Source organism: Cebus imitator, unplaced genomic scaffold (genome assembly GCF_001604975.1).
Source record: "Cebus imitator isolate Cc_AM_T3 unplaced genomic scaffold, Cebus_imitator-1.0 Scaffold207, whole genome shotgun sequence".
In the NCBI taxonomy this organism is placed as follows: Eukaryota; Metazoa; Chordata; class Mammalia; order Primates; family Cebidae; genus Cebus; species Cebus imitator.
The window spans coordinates 28,637-44,337 of NW_016107522.1; the positions used below are offsets into that span (position 1 = coordinate 28,637).

General features: G+C 38.3%; 1 protein-coding gene and 1 non-coding gene across 2 annotated transcripts in view; one reads left to right on the forward strand and one right to left on the reverse strand.

The window, feature by feature from the left end:
• The window catches only part of MAP3K2 (mitogen-activated protein kinase kinase kinase 2), a 67,981-nt gene that overhangs the window by 10,692 nt on the left and 41,588 nt on the right, over positions 1-15,701 (reverse strand). The window contains exons 12-15 of the mRNA XM_017548413.2: positions 14,983-15,189; positions 10,267-10,415; positions 9,732-9,863; positions 5,660-5,789 (exon numbers count right to left, since the gene is read on the reverse strand). Coding sequence (XP_017403902.1) covers positions 5,660-5,789; positions 9,732-9,863; positions 10,267-10,415; positions 14,983-15,189 — 618 coding nt within the window. The remainder of the gene's footprint in view (positions 1-5,659; positions 5,790-9,731; positions 9,864-10,266; positions 10,416-14,982; positions 15,190-15,701) is intronic.
• LOC119474077 lies at positions 8,963-9,069 on the forward strand. Its single transcript, XR_005203375.1, has one exon. It is a non-coding gene; the product is annotated as a U6 spliceosomal RNA (small nuclear RNA).

The following is a 15,701-nucleotide window of genomic DNA, read 5'->3' on the forward strand; positions in this document are numbered from 1 at the left end:
AGGGACTTTCATAATCAAAGGATTTTTCCCCTCTATTACTTAAAAATTAGTTACCTTATAGAGTTTTCTTAATATTGAATCTTGCTTTATATTAACTTTACTTCTCACTTTCTAATATTTTTAAAATGTCTGATAGGCAAGCTTTGAGCTTTTCATTTAAAATTTCATTAGCTTTTATAATAAACTTTTTACATAGCTTCAGATTTACAGAATTACTGCAAAGACAGTATAGAGAGTTCCCATATACCCTACACCCAGTTTCTGTTACTAATAGTGTGGTACATTTGCCACAATTAATAAACCAATACTGAAATATTATTAACTAAAGTTCATACTTTGCTTAGATTTCCTGTTTTCCCCTAATATCCTTTTTCTGTTCTAGGATCCCAACTAGGATCCCACGCCGTATTTAGTCATCCTGTTCCCTCAGGCTCCTCTTAAGTGGGACACTTTCTCGGACTTTCCTTGTTTTTGATGATGACGACGTATCTGAGGAGTACTAGCATTAGGTTTTTGTAGAATGTCCCTCAATTAGGATTTGTCTCATGTTCTTATAACAGGGGTTGTAAGTTTTCTGGGGCAAGACCACAGGTAAACTGCCATTCTCATCATAGGATATTAAAGGCACATACTGTCAACATCATTGTTGATGCTGACCTTGATCACCTGGCTTGAGATAGTGTTTGTCAGGTTCTCCACTGTAAAGTCATTCTCCCCCACCCTTTCCATGCCCTACACTTTGAAAGAAATTAACTACACACAGCCCACAATTAAGGAAAGGAGTCAAGAGTTATGCTCCAGGCTGAGTAGCTACATAATTTGGAGTTATTCTGCAGAAGAGATTTGTCTCCCCTCTTCCATGTATTTATTAAATCATTCATTTTCATCACTATGAACACATGGATATCCGTTTTATATGCTAGGTTATAATTCAGTACTACTTTATTCTCGGGCTATGTATCAGCTTCAGCCACTTGAATTTTTTCCACTGGCTTCTGTGTCCCTTTGCCATATCCCCATCATTGTATTCTTGCTTTTGTTTTTGAGCACTCCAAGATGCTCCAGACTCATCTTGTATATTTCTTATACCAGTCCTAAAATCAGCCATTTCTCCAAAGGAGGCCTGGTTCCTTTTAGTGGAGAATGGCATAAAAAAACCAAGATATTGGCCAGGTACAGTGGCACACACCTGTAATCCTAGCACTTTGGGAGGCAAAGGCAGGTGAATCGCTTGAGCTCAGGAATTCAAGACCAGTGTAAGCAATGTGGTGAAACCCCATCTCTACAAAACAATTAAAAAAAATTAGCCGGTCTGGGCACAGTGGCTCATGCCTATAATCCCAGCACTTTGGGAGGCCGAGGCGGGTAGATTACAAGGTCAAGAGATTGAGACCATCCTGGTCAACATGGTGAAACCCTGTCTCTACTAAAACTACAGCAATTAGCTAGGCATGGTGGCATATGCCTGTAGTCCCAGCTGCTCAGGCGGCTGAAGCAGGAGTATTGCTTGAGCCCAGGAGGCAGAGGTTGCGGTGAGCCAAGATCACGCCATTGCACTCCAGCCTGGGTAACAAGAGCCAAACTCTGTCTCAAAAAAAAAAATTAGCCGGGCGTGGTAGCATGTGCCTGTAGTCCCAGCTACTTGGGGGGCTAAGGTGGGAGGATTGCTTGGGCCCAGAGGGTTGAGGGTGCAGTGAACTGAGATCATGCCACTGCATTCCAGCATGGGTGACAAAGTGAGACCCTGTCCCAAAAAACAACAGAAACAAAAAAACAAAACAAAACAAAAAACCAAGATATGGGCACTGGGCTCATTTGTTTTTTATTCTCTATTTTCCCTCTTATCAGAAATTCAGTAATTTTTCTGGGATTATAAATCCAGTTTCTTTTATAATCATTTCTCTTCTCATTTTTCCCACATAACCCTCATTACTTTGGACCCTCTCATTTTAAACTTTTTTTTTTTTTTTTTTTTTTACCTATCCTTAAATAAGCCATTTATTATCTAATATTTAAATTTTATTTCAATTCTTATTTTTAAGTCTTCCATAACCTTAACCATATTTTATATTACAAACAGACTCATTTTTCCTGGTTCTCTTACCCTTTTCTTAAAAAATGGTCTCTAAGAAGAAGAGTGAATAGTGGAGAAAAGCTACATTACAGACTGGAGAGGATAAAGAGACCCCATCCCTATCATGGAGCTTCTGTACCTGTCTTTCTGTTCTCCCAGCAAATTCCCTAGTCTAGTCGATGATTCCCCAAAGCCTCTCTCCAGGGGAGAGTCCAGGAATCCATTCTCTGCACACCTTAAGCATAAACATGCCATGACATTAATGATCTTCTAAAAGAGCACTGTCTAACATCTCCTACCATCACCATCCAATACTTTAAGAAGGGCTGTCAAAAAAGCCACCATCTCTAGAATACTTGACCACTGGAAGGACAACAAAGTCAGTTTTTTACTGGTTACAAGAAAGGCTCTGATTGGGGAGGAACAGTTCAAGGCAGGTCACAGACAGGGGAAGCTGTCTCTGGGAAGGAATCACCAATGTTGAACCAATGCTCATTCACAAGAAGGGGTAAGGAGAAAATGGGTAGCCAGGCTCCAACATAGTTTTTAAAAACTTATTTTGGACATATTAAAAATAAGTTATTAAGGAGAATTTTCAGACACACTGTACAAAGGGAAAGCAGCATGCTCAGCCATCACCCAGACTCAACATCCATCTGGACGATCCTGCGCCAGCCATACTGCCAACCACTCCCTCTCCCCTCTCTAGGATTTGAAGCATATTCAAGATGTAATGATCAAGAAATGGCTCAGTATGTATCTTTCAAAGATAAGGACTCTTATCACACCCAAGAGGATGAACAATAACTTCTTAATATTATCAAATATATGGCTGGTATTCAATTTGTTACATTAAAAAAATCAGAATCCAAATAAAGTCCATACATATTGATAAATCTTTTAAGTCTTTCCTAAAGTTCCCTCCAATCTCCTTTTCTTTTTCTTTGCAACTTATGAAGAAACTAAGTTGTTTGCCTATGACTTTCTCATGGTCTAGATTTTGCTGACTGCATCCCAAAGAATCATTTTAACATGCTTATCTGTCCTATATGTATATTACATAATTTGGTAGCTGAATCTGGGGACTCTGTCAGATTCAGGTTCAATTTCTGGGGGACTGAGGAACAAACCTAGATAGATGATGTTGCATTCCAGACAGTTTCTATTTAAGTGATATCAGCAGCTATTAAGGTTTAATATCTATTAGTTCATTATTCCTTCTTCACTTGTTAGCCAAAATACTTCTATAAAGATAAGTTTCCTTTCATCCATTCTTCAGTGGTCTTGTTTGTAAAACAAATAAAAACAAAGGCAGAAGAAAGCAACTAGTTTTTGAAATAGTGAGTTGGTTGTCTAGCAATATAATCAATTCATTTTCATCCTAAGTTTCATTATGATGTCTTGGGTCTAAATTGAGAACCAATCAACCATCTTCCTTTTCTCTTATGATTTAAAAGTTGCTCATGGAAATTTGAGAAATACAGAAAAAGTATATAGGAGCCAGACAACATAGCAATATCCCACCTCTACCAAAAACAAACAAACAAACAAAAAAACACCTTTTTAAAAATTGGCTGGGCATAGTGGTGTGTGCCTGTAGTCTCAGCTACTCGGAGACCGAGGTGGGAGGACTACTTGAGCTCAAGAGGTCAAAACTTCAGTGAGCCATGATAGCACCACTGTACTCTAACATGGGTGACAGAGGGAGACCCTAACTCAAAACAAACAAACAAAAAACAAACAAAAAAGAAATGCCCATCATTCATCCTGCCACTTGGATGATAACCATCATTAATCACATGGAAATTTTCCTTCTAAGTCATATTTGAATTTTACAAACAAGATCATATTACACATCCAATTTTACATTTTACATTTATTCTCTTATCAATATCTTTATCCTATGCTTTAAAATCAGCTTACTTCCAACCTTCTCATTTGACCAGGATGGCTCATCACTCTACTCTGGCAAAGCCTGAAGCAGATCCACTCGGGGGTAGCTCCCTCAGCTCCTTTGCCTTGCCTCATTATGAGGGCTAACGAGAAGCTGGCTTGAATGGACACTATTCCTAACTGAATAACTTCTCTATGAGGTTCTTTAAGCTATCAGGTTTCATACTTAACAACTGAGGTCTGCCTAAGACGAACAGATCATGAGCAATGTCCCCATCTTTTCAGACTTACTGTAAGTCCCATTCTAGTATGTGTGATCTGGTTAGGCATTCTGCATTCTACTCCATCACCAGGAACTGGTTAGGAATGTTCTCCTTGGTCTGAATATGGCCATAATTAGGATGTGCCACACCTCAAAGAGGAAGTGAAAGCCTGGGAGCTCCTAAGAGTCCCCAGCAAGACCAATGAATATTATCTTTATACACACAAATACACATGTGTACACGTACATATTTACAGTAATACATTGCTTTATGATGGGAATGCATTCTGAAAAATGCACTGTTAGGCAATTTTGTCATTGTGCAAACATCACAGAGTGTATTTACACAAACCTAAATGGTATTGCCTACTACACACCTAGTCTATATAATATAGACACTGTTGTATATGTGGTCCATAATGACATGGAAACATCATTATGTAGCACATGACTGTTTACTTATTAACAGACGGGGTTTTGCTACCTTACCCTGGCTGGACTTGAACTCCTGGGTTCAAGCAATCCTCCTGCCTCAGCCTCTCAGGTAGCTGGAACTACAGGGCATGCACTAACATGCTGGCTGTTTATTATTTTTATTGATTGATTTATAAAGTGATGTCTAAATTTGGGGTCACAACCTACCTTTACAGAATCAAACCTCCAGGTATGTTTCCAGTATAGAGTTTTAAGCATTCTTAAATTGTACATACCCCCACCAGTTGCTTTTGTGTGACTTCACTCATTTACCTACATACTTTACCCCTGAAAACAGCTGAGTTTTTAGTTTGAAAGTCAGTTTCATGGAGTTGGAGTTCATCAAAGCTTAGTTTGGGGCTCTTTTCTTCCCTTCTCTTCATTCTGTCCCTAGGTGGTGACATCCATTCCCCTGAGTAAATTTGATCTCAAGATAAAGTATGTCATTATAGCTAACTTTTAAGGGCTTTCTAGGTATCAGGCACTATCTTAAGCATACTACATGCACTAACTCATTTAATCCTTTTAAGAATCCTATGAGCTGGACACTATTTTCTCTATCACTTAAGAATGAGGAACTGTGGGATTGGGTAACTTGTCCAAGGCCACACAGTATGGATAAAGCCTGAACTGGAATCAGGCCATCTGGCAGCAGGGCCCCTACTCTTAGCCAATCTATCCTTACACCTATGCAATATGTATGAAAACATGATCTCACGTGTACGGTCTCTTAAACTTTACTGATTCTGTGAGCCCCCACAGTGGAGCTACCCATTTGTTGCTTCAGGACAGGTGTGACAGAACACTGACAGAGTCCACAAGAAAGCAAGAGAACTGTTTCCCTGTAGTATTTCAGGGACAGATAAAATAATGTTAAATGTCTTATCCATATCACCTGCTTCATTCACATTCACAAAGAACTGTGTACTTAAAATAGAAAACACCTCATTACTTACCTTTGATATCTCTATGGACAATCATATTACTGTGCAAATAATGGACACCCTCCAGAATCTGACGGGTGTATTTCCTAGTCACATTCTCAGTAAGAGCGCCATATGCTTTTAATTGGTCCTTAATTGAACCCTAGGAGAAAAGAAAACAACAAAAACTATTGTATATGGTTTGAAATGAAAACTGATATTAAATCTTTATCAGTAAAGAGGGCAGGAATTCTCATCACACTCATCTATGCATATCCTACTTGAATTTTATTTATTTTGTTCTTATTCTGTTTTTATAGTGTTTTACTGACATCTGCTGATTTCCTCAGGAAAAGAAATGGGTAAAACTGGAAAGAACACATATGAGATTTTAAAGTTATTTCTTTATATACTCAACACTCGAGTTCGAAACATGGGAACATACACAAAAGGAGAACTTCAGATTTTCTCACGTGTTTTTTAGGGCAGGATAAGATGCCATCTCTGAGAAAGGTGAATCAATCTGAAGTGAGAAATAGGTATCTGAATTTTGAAAAAGCTTCCCTAGTGATTCCACTGTACAAGTTTGATTAATAATCCCTTTAAAAGATGGAAATAAAATGCTTCCAAGAGACAGATCTCTTTTTTGACAAGAAAATACATCCAAATGTTTCTGCCTTTCCTTGAATTTTGGTAAATGGTGTACTCTTGCCATATAAAAGTAAATCCTTGGATTTTACAGATTTAGCCATTTGTCATTTCCACTGTTTATGAGCCATCTTTGGAGGGAGAGCATCTTGCAATTCTGTGGACCCAAACTTGCAAACACACATATGGAAAGCAGCAAGTGTTCCCAGTCAACTACTCACACCTACAGTTCAGCGTGGCTTGTTTGTTCAGTGTACTTACTGTGTCTCTACTTGTAGTACTGTACATAATAGGCCAGGCATGGTAGCTCACCCCTGTAATCCCAGCACTTTAGGAGGCTGAGAAAGGCAGATCATCTGAGGTCAGGAGTTCAAGACCAGCCTGGCCAACATGGTGAAGCCCCATGTCCACTGAAAATACAAAAATTAGCCAGGCATGATGGCAGGCACCTGTAATCCCGGCAGCTAAGACAGGAGAACTGCTTGAACTCGGGAGATGGAGGTTGCAGCAAGCGGAGATCATGTCACTGCACTCCAGCCTGGGCAACAAAGCAAGACTACAACTCAAAAAATAATAATATTAATAACAACATACAGAGTAACTCCACTAAAGCTGAGCTTTCCAAAAAAATAGGCCAAATAATACCTTTAGGCTGCAAATGAGTGACAGAGTTATGGATTCTCTGGACAGCTGGGCCAGTTGCCTACGGCTGCTAATAGCTCCATCAGTGTAAAAATGTTAACTTCTTTAGTGTGTACAAGTGAAATGAGCTGAGAAACACTGTACCAGCTAAAGATGTGTGTGTGTGTGTGTGTGTGTGTGTGTGTGTGTGTGTGTGTGAAAAAGAGAAACATGGAAAAGCTAACTGCTAGTCCAGGAACTGAAAATAAAAGAAAGCTATGATTTCAAGTCTAAATAGCTCCAGATAAGTAAGGAATGGAATGCTAGTGTAAGTTTGGGAAAACAGAAAAATGAACAACAATTTTGACAGAATTTGAATCTAGGGCATAAAAGGGATCCATCAAAAATTTAATGAAATTATCCAGATAGCATCACTCACAAACTTGGGGACTCAGGAAAGTCTAAGAACAAGACTGTTAGACACATTTTCAGTTTCAGTTTCTAAGTTTATTCTGTCCTTGTCCAAACACAGATACATTTTTATAGTATTAAAATGAGTACAGATTTTTTTTCCTTTCCTTTGGATGACTTCTGTAGAATAATTTCTGTAAGATTACCAAAGCAAAAGGCTTCAATATTTTTATGGTCTTTAAAATCTCCCCAAAAGGGTTTTTTTAAAAACTAACTTACATTGACAACAGAATTTTTGAAATAAACAAGGAAGCAGTAATGATAACAATGAGTGACAATGGTGTTGCTATGAACAATTAATTATTCTTAATAATAAGAAACAAGTTTACTGCTGTGGGACACTGAGGGTGGTCAAGAACATTATTATCAGATATTGGTTCACAGACTGTTATACTGATCCATAAGCTCAAATAGCAACCTTGTACATTCTACATACAATTTTAATCAGCTACCTCCATGAAGACCCATAAATCAAACTTCTTTTGCTAACATATGCTACCTTTTAAATTATGGAAATGCAGACCGGGCGCAATAGTTTATGCCTGTAATCCCAGCATTTTGGAGGGCCAAGATGGGTGGATCACCTAAGGTCAGGAGTTCGAGGCCACTTTGGCCAACATGGTGAAACCCTGTCTCTACTAAAAATATAAAAATTAGCCAGGCACGGTGGTGGATGCCTGTAATCCCAGCTACTCAGGAGGCTAAGACAGGAGAATCGACTGAATTTGGGAGGTGGAGGTTGCACTAAGCTGAGATCGCATCACTGCATTCCAGCCTGGGCAACAAAGTGAGACTCCACCTCATAAAAGAAAAATTATGACCAGGCGCAGTGGCTCATGCTTGTGATCCCAGCACTTTGGGAGGCTGAGGTGGGCGGATCACCTGAGGTCAGGAGTTTGAGACCAGCCTGGCCAACATGGTCTCCACTAAAAACAAAAAAATTAGCTGGGTGTGATGGTGTACGCCTATAATCCCAGCTACGCAGGAGGCTGAGGCAGAACTGCTTGAACCCAGGAGGCAAAGGTTGCAGTTAGCTGAGATCATGCCACTGCACTCCAGCCTGGGCAACAAGAGTAAAACTCTGTCTCAAAAACAAATAAATAAAATAAAAATTATGGAAATGCATGTATTTTTAAATGAGTAAACATATTAAGCACCACCTTGAAAATCATTAATACTAGATGTACTGTATTAAAAAAATAAAATATATGGAATGACAGATGTCACAAATCACATTTTATAACTCCTAACGAAATTAGAGACTCTAGTAATGACTATCCATCAGTGCTAAAAATATTAGGTGGATGGTTGAAAAGAAATTGGATATTGATACGTGCCACTGCTATACCTCATATTACTTTCTGGTCTGCAGGAAAAAAACAAAACTTTACAATGCAGGCATCCATCTGTCAATGGTCAGTCTTTGCACTGCTACAGTAGAATAACCAGAAATTGGGCTCCTGATAGGATGCAACATAAAGTACATAGCTTCATCTGTGATGTATCAAACAAGAAAAGGTTGAATATGAATCTAATTTAGACTTTAACTTGGAGTTTATAGTAAATAAAGGGATAAAGGAACAAGTTAAAATCCACATGCTCATTTCAGCAGCACATATACTAAAATTAGAATGATACAGAGAAGATTAGCACGGCCCCTGAGGAAAGATGACATGCAAATTTGTGAAGCATTTCATATAACTAAAAAAATAAAAAATTTAAAACAAACAAAAAAAACACAACAAAACCCAAATCCACAAGAATGCAATTAGAGAATCCATGAGACTTTTTTTTTTTTTTTCAAATTCTTCCAGATCCTGAGAGCGAAGACTCTTAACAGACTATCCTACTCGCTTTGTCAAATCTGTATCATGTACAAACTAACTGCTCTAGATAGTATTCCTAGCACTCTGGGAGGCCAAGGCAGAAGAATCACTTGGGTCAGGAATTTGAAACCAGCCTAGGCAACAGAGTGAGACCTTGTCTCTCTCGCTCTCTTTTTAAAGAATTATAAAAATTGTTTAAAAAGAAAGAGATAATTAAGGTGCATAAAAATTAAATGTAATATATGGCCCTAGACTGGAACTCGGTGTGACTATATCATCTATAATGGGCATTTTAGGGCATTTAAGGAAATCTGAGGATGGACCACTAAGATGTCTGTAACCTACTTTAGAATACTTTAGCATTAATGAGTTAAATAATACAAAGATAGATAAAGAAGATAACAGATACTACCCAGCTCTAATTTAAAACACTTCCAAAATGTCCTTAACTAGGGTTAACATTTTATAATCTAAGTTTTTCTTTTATTGACTGAAATTTTAAATAGAATGTGTATTTTCAAAAAGATGTACTAACTTACCCCTGGCATATATTCCATAAATATGGAAAGTGTTTTTTCCTGGGGATCCCTCAAACAACCATAATACTGAACAATTCGCTCATGTAGCAAGTTTTTCAGCAACTGAATTTCACACTCAAGTGCATTTACTTCCTGAAAGGGAGAATTCATTGTTAAGTCTTCAATAATGTCAGTAAAAGCAAAAACTTCTAACTTGATAGACCATCAAGGTAATTTCATTCTGAAAATTTTAGTTCCCAAGTAACAAACATCTCACTCTCTAACCAATAACTTTTAAACAGTCCTTGATGGTATGCTAACGCAACGCTGAATCAGATTAGGATTATAACTGAAGTACTAATAAAGAAAAATCCATATTAAAAAGTAGATAAACATATCTAATCTGTTTATTTTACAAATAATTTATACTAAAGAAAACTTTTTTTTAAGTAAAAATGCTTCTTATATAGAACGGAAGGGGCTTAATGTTAAAATAATAATAATAAATAAAGCTTCTTATAATATGACAAAGTACTTTGTGCAGTGATTTTTTTACCTTGCTGGTCTCAGGACTATCAGGATCAAACTGAACTTGCTTAACAGCCAATTCTCTTCCTGTATCAACATCGTAACAGAGGTAGACCCTTCCAAAGGCTCCTTGGCCAAGCAGTTTGCCCAATCTCCAGTTGGTTGGAGCACGAGGTGCTGAAAAAGAACACTTTCTTAAAGTGAAATATCAAATGGCATGCAAATGGTTAATAACTAAATAAGCATACTGCATTAGTGACATCCTTCATTGAATGTGCTTGGATATAAGGGAAAATTACGATTATTCAAATTCATATAGTTATCATTTTTCTAAATTTTTCTCTTTAGTCAATTTTTCTACAAATTCTAAATCTAAAAAAGATTCATATCCCCAAGACTCATTTTTGTCTGAAATGTCTTTCTTCCTAATTACACACATTACAGCATCTTTCTTTTACTCAATCTAAGATGCCAAATGGTGTAAGATACACAATTTCTAATCTTTACTGCAGTAACATTTGTACTTAGTTTTTTAGCCTCCACCTATAATGCGGAAAGCTGGAGAGAGCCTCACTCCCATCCAAACAACAAGAGAAATTCTGGACAATCTACAAAATTGCAACTTTTTAAAAACATGTATCAAAAAACTAAGATTGCAGGGCAACCAACTAACCTGAAATCTAAGGAAAAACTGGTACCTCCAAGGAGAGACAGAACAGCAGCACTGGCTCACTAATGGCAAAGCATGGAGAAAGACCCACACAAACAGGGAAGAACTCAGCTCCATTTTAAACAAATATGGACTGGCACAAGAGTATTGAACCTTTGGGAGATCCAGACACAGGTGGGTTCACACCTGCTCAAAATCTTTTCCCTGGACCTCTACCATGCACTCACAGGAGCAGGAGACACCAGGGAAGCCCTCCCTTGATGGTCAAGGCCTGGAGAAGGGGAATGGCCTACTGTTGTGACAAAGTTAGAAAGCCCTTCCAAACCCTTCTCCCCTAAGAAACAGAGCCTTCCACTGCTGGAGAAAGCAGCAAACCCTGTCACCCCTGGGGTACAGGGGTACAGGTAAAGAGCCACTGAGACTACGGGAATGAAAAAGAAAAAAAAAAAAATCCTACCCCTCAGAGAGAGAATGGAAACCTTTTGTGACCCTGACATTACAGCACATTGCTGAGAACTGAGGAGATAAAGCCTGCCTAAGACTGAAGCTGGACAAGACAACACAGAACCCTCTATTTTACCTCCCCTATCCTAGGCTGGCAAGTAGCAGCAATCTACTACTGAGAGAGTGACAAGGCCATAGACAGACCTTCTCTCTCTGAAAGTAGGCACACACAAAAAAGGCCAAGGCAAGGCACAGTGGCTCATGCCTGTAATCTCAGCACTTTGGGAGGCCGAGGCGGGCGGATCACCTGAGGTCAGGAGTTCGAGACCAGCCTGGCCAGCGTGGTGAAATCCCATCTCTACTAAAAATACAAAAAAAAATATATATATATATATATTAGCTGAGTGTGGTGGTGGACGCCTGTAATCCTAGCTACTTGGGAGGCTGAGGCAGGAGAATCTCTTGAACCTGGGAGGTGGAAGTTGCAGTGAGCTAAGATTGCACCAGTGCACTCCAACCTGGACAACAAGAGCAAAACTCCCTCTCAAAAAAAGAAAAGAAAGGGAAGGCCAAAAGCTGATGGAGCAGGACCACTGAGAAAACCTCTTTAGAAAACCAGTACAAGGTAATAAGAAGAATTTAAAAGTCAGTGGTGCACAAAGACCACAGCAACAACAAAATCCAGATCCAGCTCAACTCCTGACTAGACTGACTCAACTTCTCACAATAATAGCCTAGCAGAAGAAGAGCTGTGCCTATTTGCAGGCATGCATTCTATTTACCTCTTCCCTTATCCTATATACATGGTATCTGGCATTCAATGTAAAATGGTAAGACACAAAAAAGTAACCACTCCAAAAAAAATCAAAAGAGAAAGCAATTAATACAACCAGACTCAAGAGGTTCAGACAGGAAATTTAAAATAACTATGACTAACATGTTAAAGATTCTAATGGAAAAGGTAGACAATATGCATGAACAGATAGATGGAGAACAGAGAGATGGAAAAGACATTCAATCACATGAAAATGCATGAAATAAAAAACAATGACAGAAATTAAGAATTCCTTCAAAAGGATTATAAATAGATGCAACAAGGCTGAGGAAAGAATCAGTGAACCTGAAAACAGATCAATAGGGAGGGAAGAAAGAGAGAGAAAAAAGAGGTATGAGACAGTATCAAACAGTCTAGTGTACAGGTAATAGGAATCCCAAAAGAGAAAAGAAGAATGGAACAGAAAAAATACTTGGGGAACTTTTATAAAAAATACTGAGAACTTTTCACAGACAAACTATAAATAAACTGAAGGAACACCAGCTGGGAACCCTACACAAATATACCTAGACACATCATATTCACACTGTAGAAAATCAAAGACAAAATCTTGAAAGCAGCTGGGGCAGCTGCAGGAGAAGAAAGCATATTACATGTGGAGAACAAAGGTAAGAATTACAGCAGATTTCTCTTCAGGAAGTATATAAGCCAGAAGACAGTAAGACAATAGCTTTAAAGTGCAAGAAAGGCCAGGTGCAGTGGCTCACACCTGTAATCCCAGCACTTAAGGAGGTTGAGGCGGGTAGACTGGCTTCAGCCCAGGAGTTTAAGACCAGCCTGGGCTATACAGCAAAACCTTGTCTCTACAAAAAATACAAAAATTGGCTAGGCATGGTGGTGCATGCCTGTAGTGCCAGCTACTTGTGAGTCTGAGGTGGGAGGATCACTTGAGCCCAGGAGGCAGAGGTTGCAATGAACTGAGATTGCACCACTGCCTGGGTGACAGAGTAAGACCCTGTCTCAAAAATGAAGGAGAAATAAGACTTTTTCCAAACAAACAAAAGCTGAATGAACTTATTACCAGCAGACCTATAGTATAAGAAAGGTTATAATGTAGTTTTTCAGGCAGACAGAATTTGATACCCAATAGATCTTGGAACTGTCTTTGTTTATATAGATTTTGTACCTATACGAAGATCTATAAAAATGAATAGACTGATTTTTTAATCACTTCAAAAGATACCTGTCTAAAGCTAAAGCAACACAACATAGCACGGGGTCAATATGGATATAAAAGTAAATTATGAAAAAAAAAAAAAAAAAAAGAATTCAGAATAACCCACTCAAGTTCAGGGAGTCTTTTTGTCTGCTGCCATCCATGTAAAATATGACTTGATTTTCCTTGCCTTCTGCCATGATCGGGAGGGCTCCCCAGCCATGTAGAACTGAGTCCATTAAAGCTCTTTTTTCTTGCAGTCTCGGTTGTGTGTTTATCAGCAGTGTGAACAGTGTGAATACTGACTAACACTATAAATTGGTACCAGTAGATTGTGGAGCTGCTGTAGATACTCGAAAATGTGGAAGTGACTTTGGAACTGGGTAATAGGCAGGGTTTGCAACAGTTTGAAGGACTCAGAAGAAGATAGGAAAATGTGGGAAAGTTTGGAATTTCCTAGAGACTTGTTGAATGACTTTGCCCAAAATGCTGAAAGTGATAATGGACAACAAAGTCCAGGCTGAGGTAGTCTCAGATGGAAATCAGGAACTTGTTGGGAACTGGAGCAAAGGTGACTCTTATGTTTTAGAAAAGAGACCAGTGGCATTTTTCTTTCACTTGCTCTAGAGATTTGTGAAACTTTAAACTTGAGAGAGATGATTTAGGATATCAGGTGGAAAAAATTTCTAAGCAGCAAAGCACTTATGTGACTTGGGTGCTGTTAAAGGCATTCAGTTGGATGCAGAGCATTAAAGTTCAGAAAATTTGCAGCCTGACAATGCAATAGAAAAGAAAATCCCATTTTCTAAGGAGAAATTCAAGCTGGCTGCAGAAGTTTGCATAAATAATGAGAAGCTGAATGTTAATCCCCAAGACAATGGGGAAAATGTCACCAGGGCATGTCAGAGGTCTTCATGGCANAAAGACATTTTCTCTTATTTTTTAATCACTTCAAAAGATACCTGTCTAAAGCTAAAGCAACACAACATAGCACGGGGTCAATATGGATATAAAAGTAAATTATGACACAGCACAAAAAAAAAGAATTCAGAATAGGCAAATAGTACTATAATAAACATCTTTGAGCATGAATCTTTGCATGCACTGCTTACACAATAAGGTCTGAACACTTTGCAATCCAACCTGAGTTGCCACTATACTCCTGTTCCCACTATTTCAAGTAAGATAACCCCCACATCAGCCCAAAATGGAACTATTCCCCATTTTTAGACTATGTTATGGCCTCCTGCACATTATCTCCTCAACTGGTGATTTCTACTAACATTTAAATGCTAATTATTTTTCCATATATCATCTACCCCATTAGATTATGTCTTACAGGTTATGTTTGAAATCTCAGTGGTAGACACTCAACAAGGATATGCGGAATGAATGGATAAAAAATGACTAGTTGGTAATAATTTTGCCAATAAAAGTGAAGAACAGAATTATCTAAAGTAATCAGCAGTGATACCATGCTTATACCTGACATTCCAACCACCTTTAGAAACACGATTATTACATTTTTTGAGTAGTTCATCTGACTCCAAAAACTCACTTAGTATTTATTCCGTTTAATATTATAAAATTCTACAAAAGTTCTGCTCTACATTTCACCATGCCATGTTCTATAACTTACAACGGCTGGGTGGGCTGATGTCCATTACGGTCAGAGTAGGATTGTCTATGTCACTTCCCCTCCTTCTTATTCGATTATCATCATATTCTGGGGTAAAGATACTGCTTCCACTACTAGTGCTTAAGGAGTGATCGGTAGGACTGAAGCTCACAGGAGACCGGAAGCTGGTCCCCTGGGTCCTTCTAGCTCTTGGAAAAGTTTTACGACCTACAAAATGAAAAGAGAATGACCTTATAGCTTTTATTAATATGTTATACTTTTAAAGTGTTTAAAATGTGTAATGTAGAGAATAGAAATTTGTCCTGTGACTAGGCTAAGAAAATGAAATAGCAATGACTGGGTGGAAAAAAAATAATTGGGATCTGAATAGGAATTCAAATAATCTCTTATAATAAAACATATGAGTGTGCACACACATACATACACACACAAATCAAAAAAGAACCTCCTCACTTCTGGATAGAGAAAAAAAATTTATTCTCACTTCCAATAGTGATTTTAAAATCTAAAACAAAGATTCAAAAGTTCACAGGTAGTAACTTTTTTCTTTTTGTTTGAGATGGAGTTTCACTCTTGTCCAGGCTAAAGTGCAGTGGTGCAACCTTGGCTCACTGCAACCTCCACCCTCCCGGGTTCAAGTGATTGTCCTGCCTCAGCCTTCTGAGTAGCTGGGATTACAGGCACCTGCCACCACACCCGGCTAATTTTTTTTTTTTTTT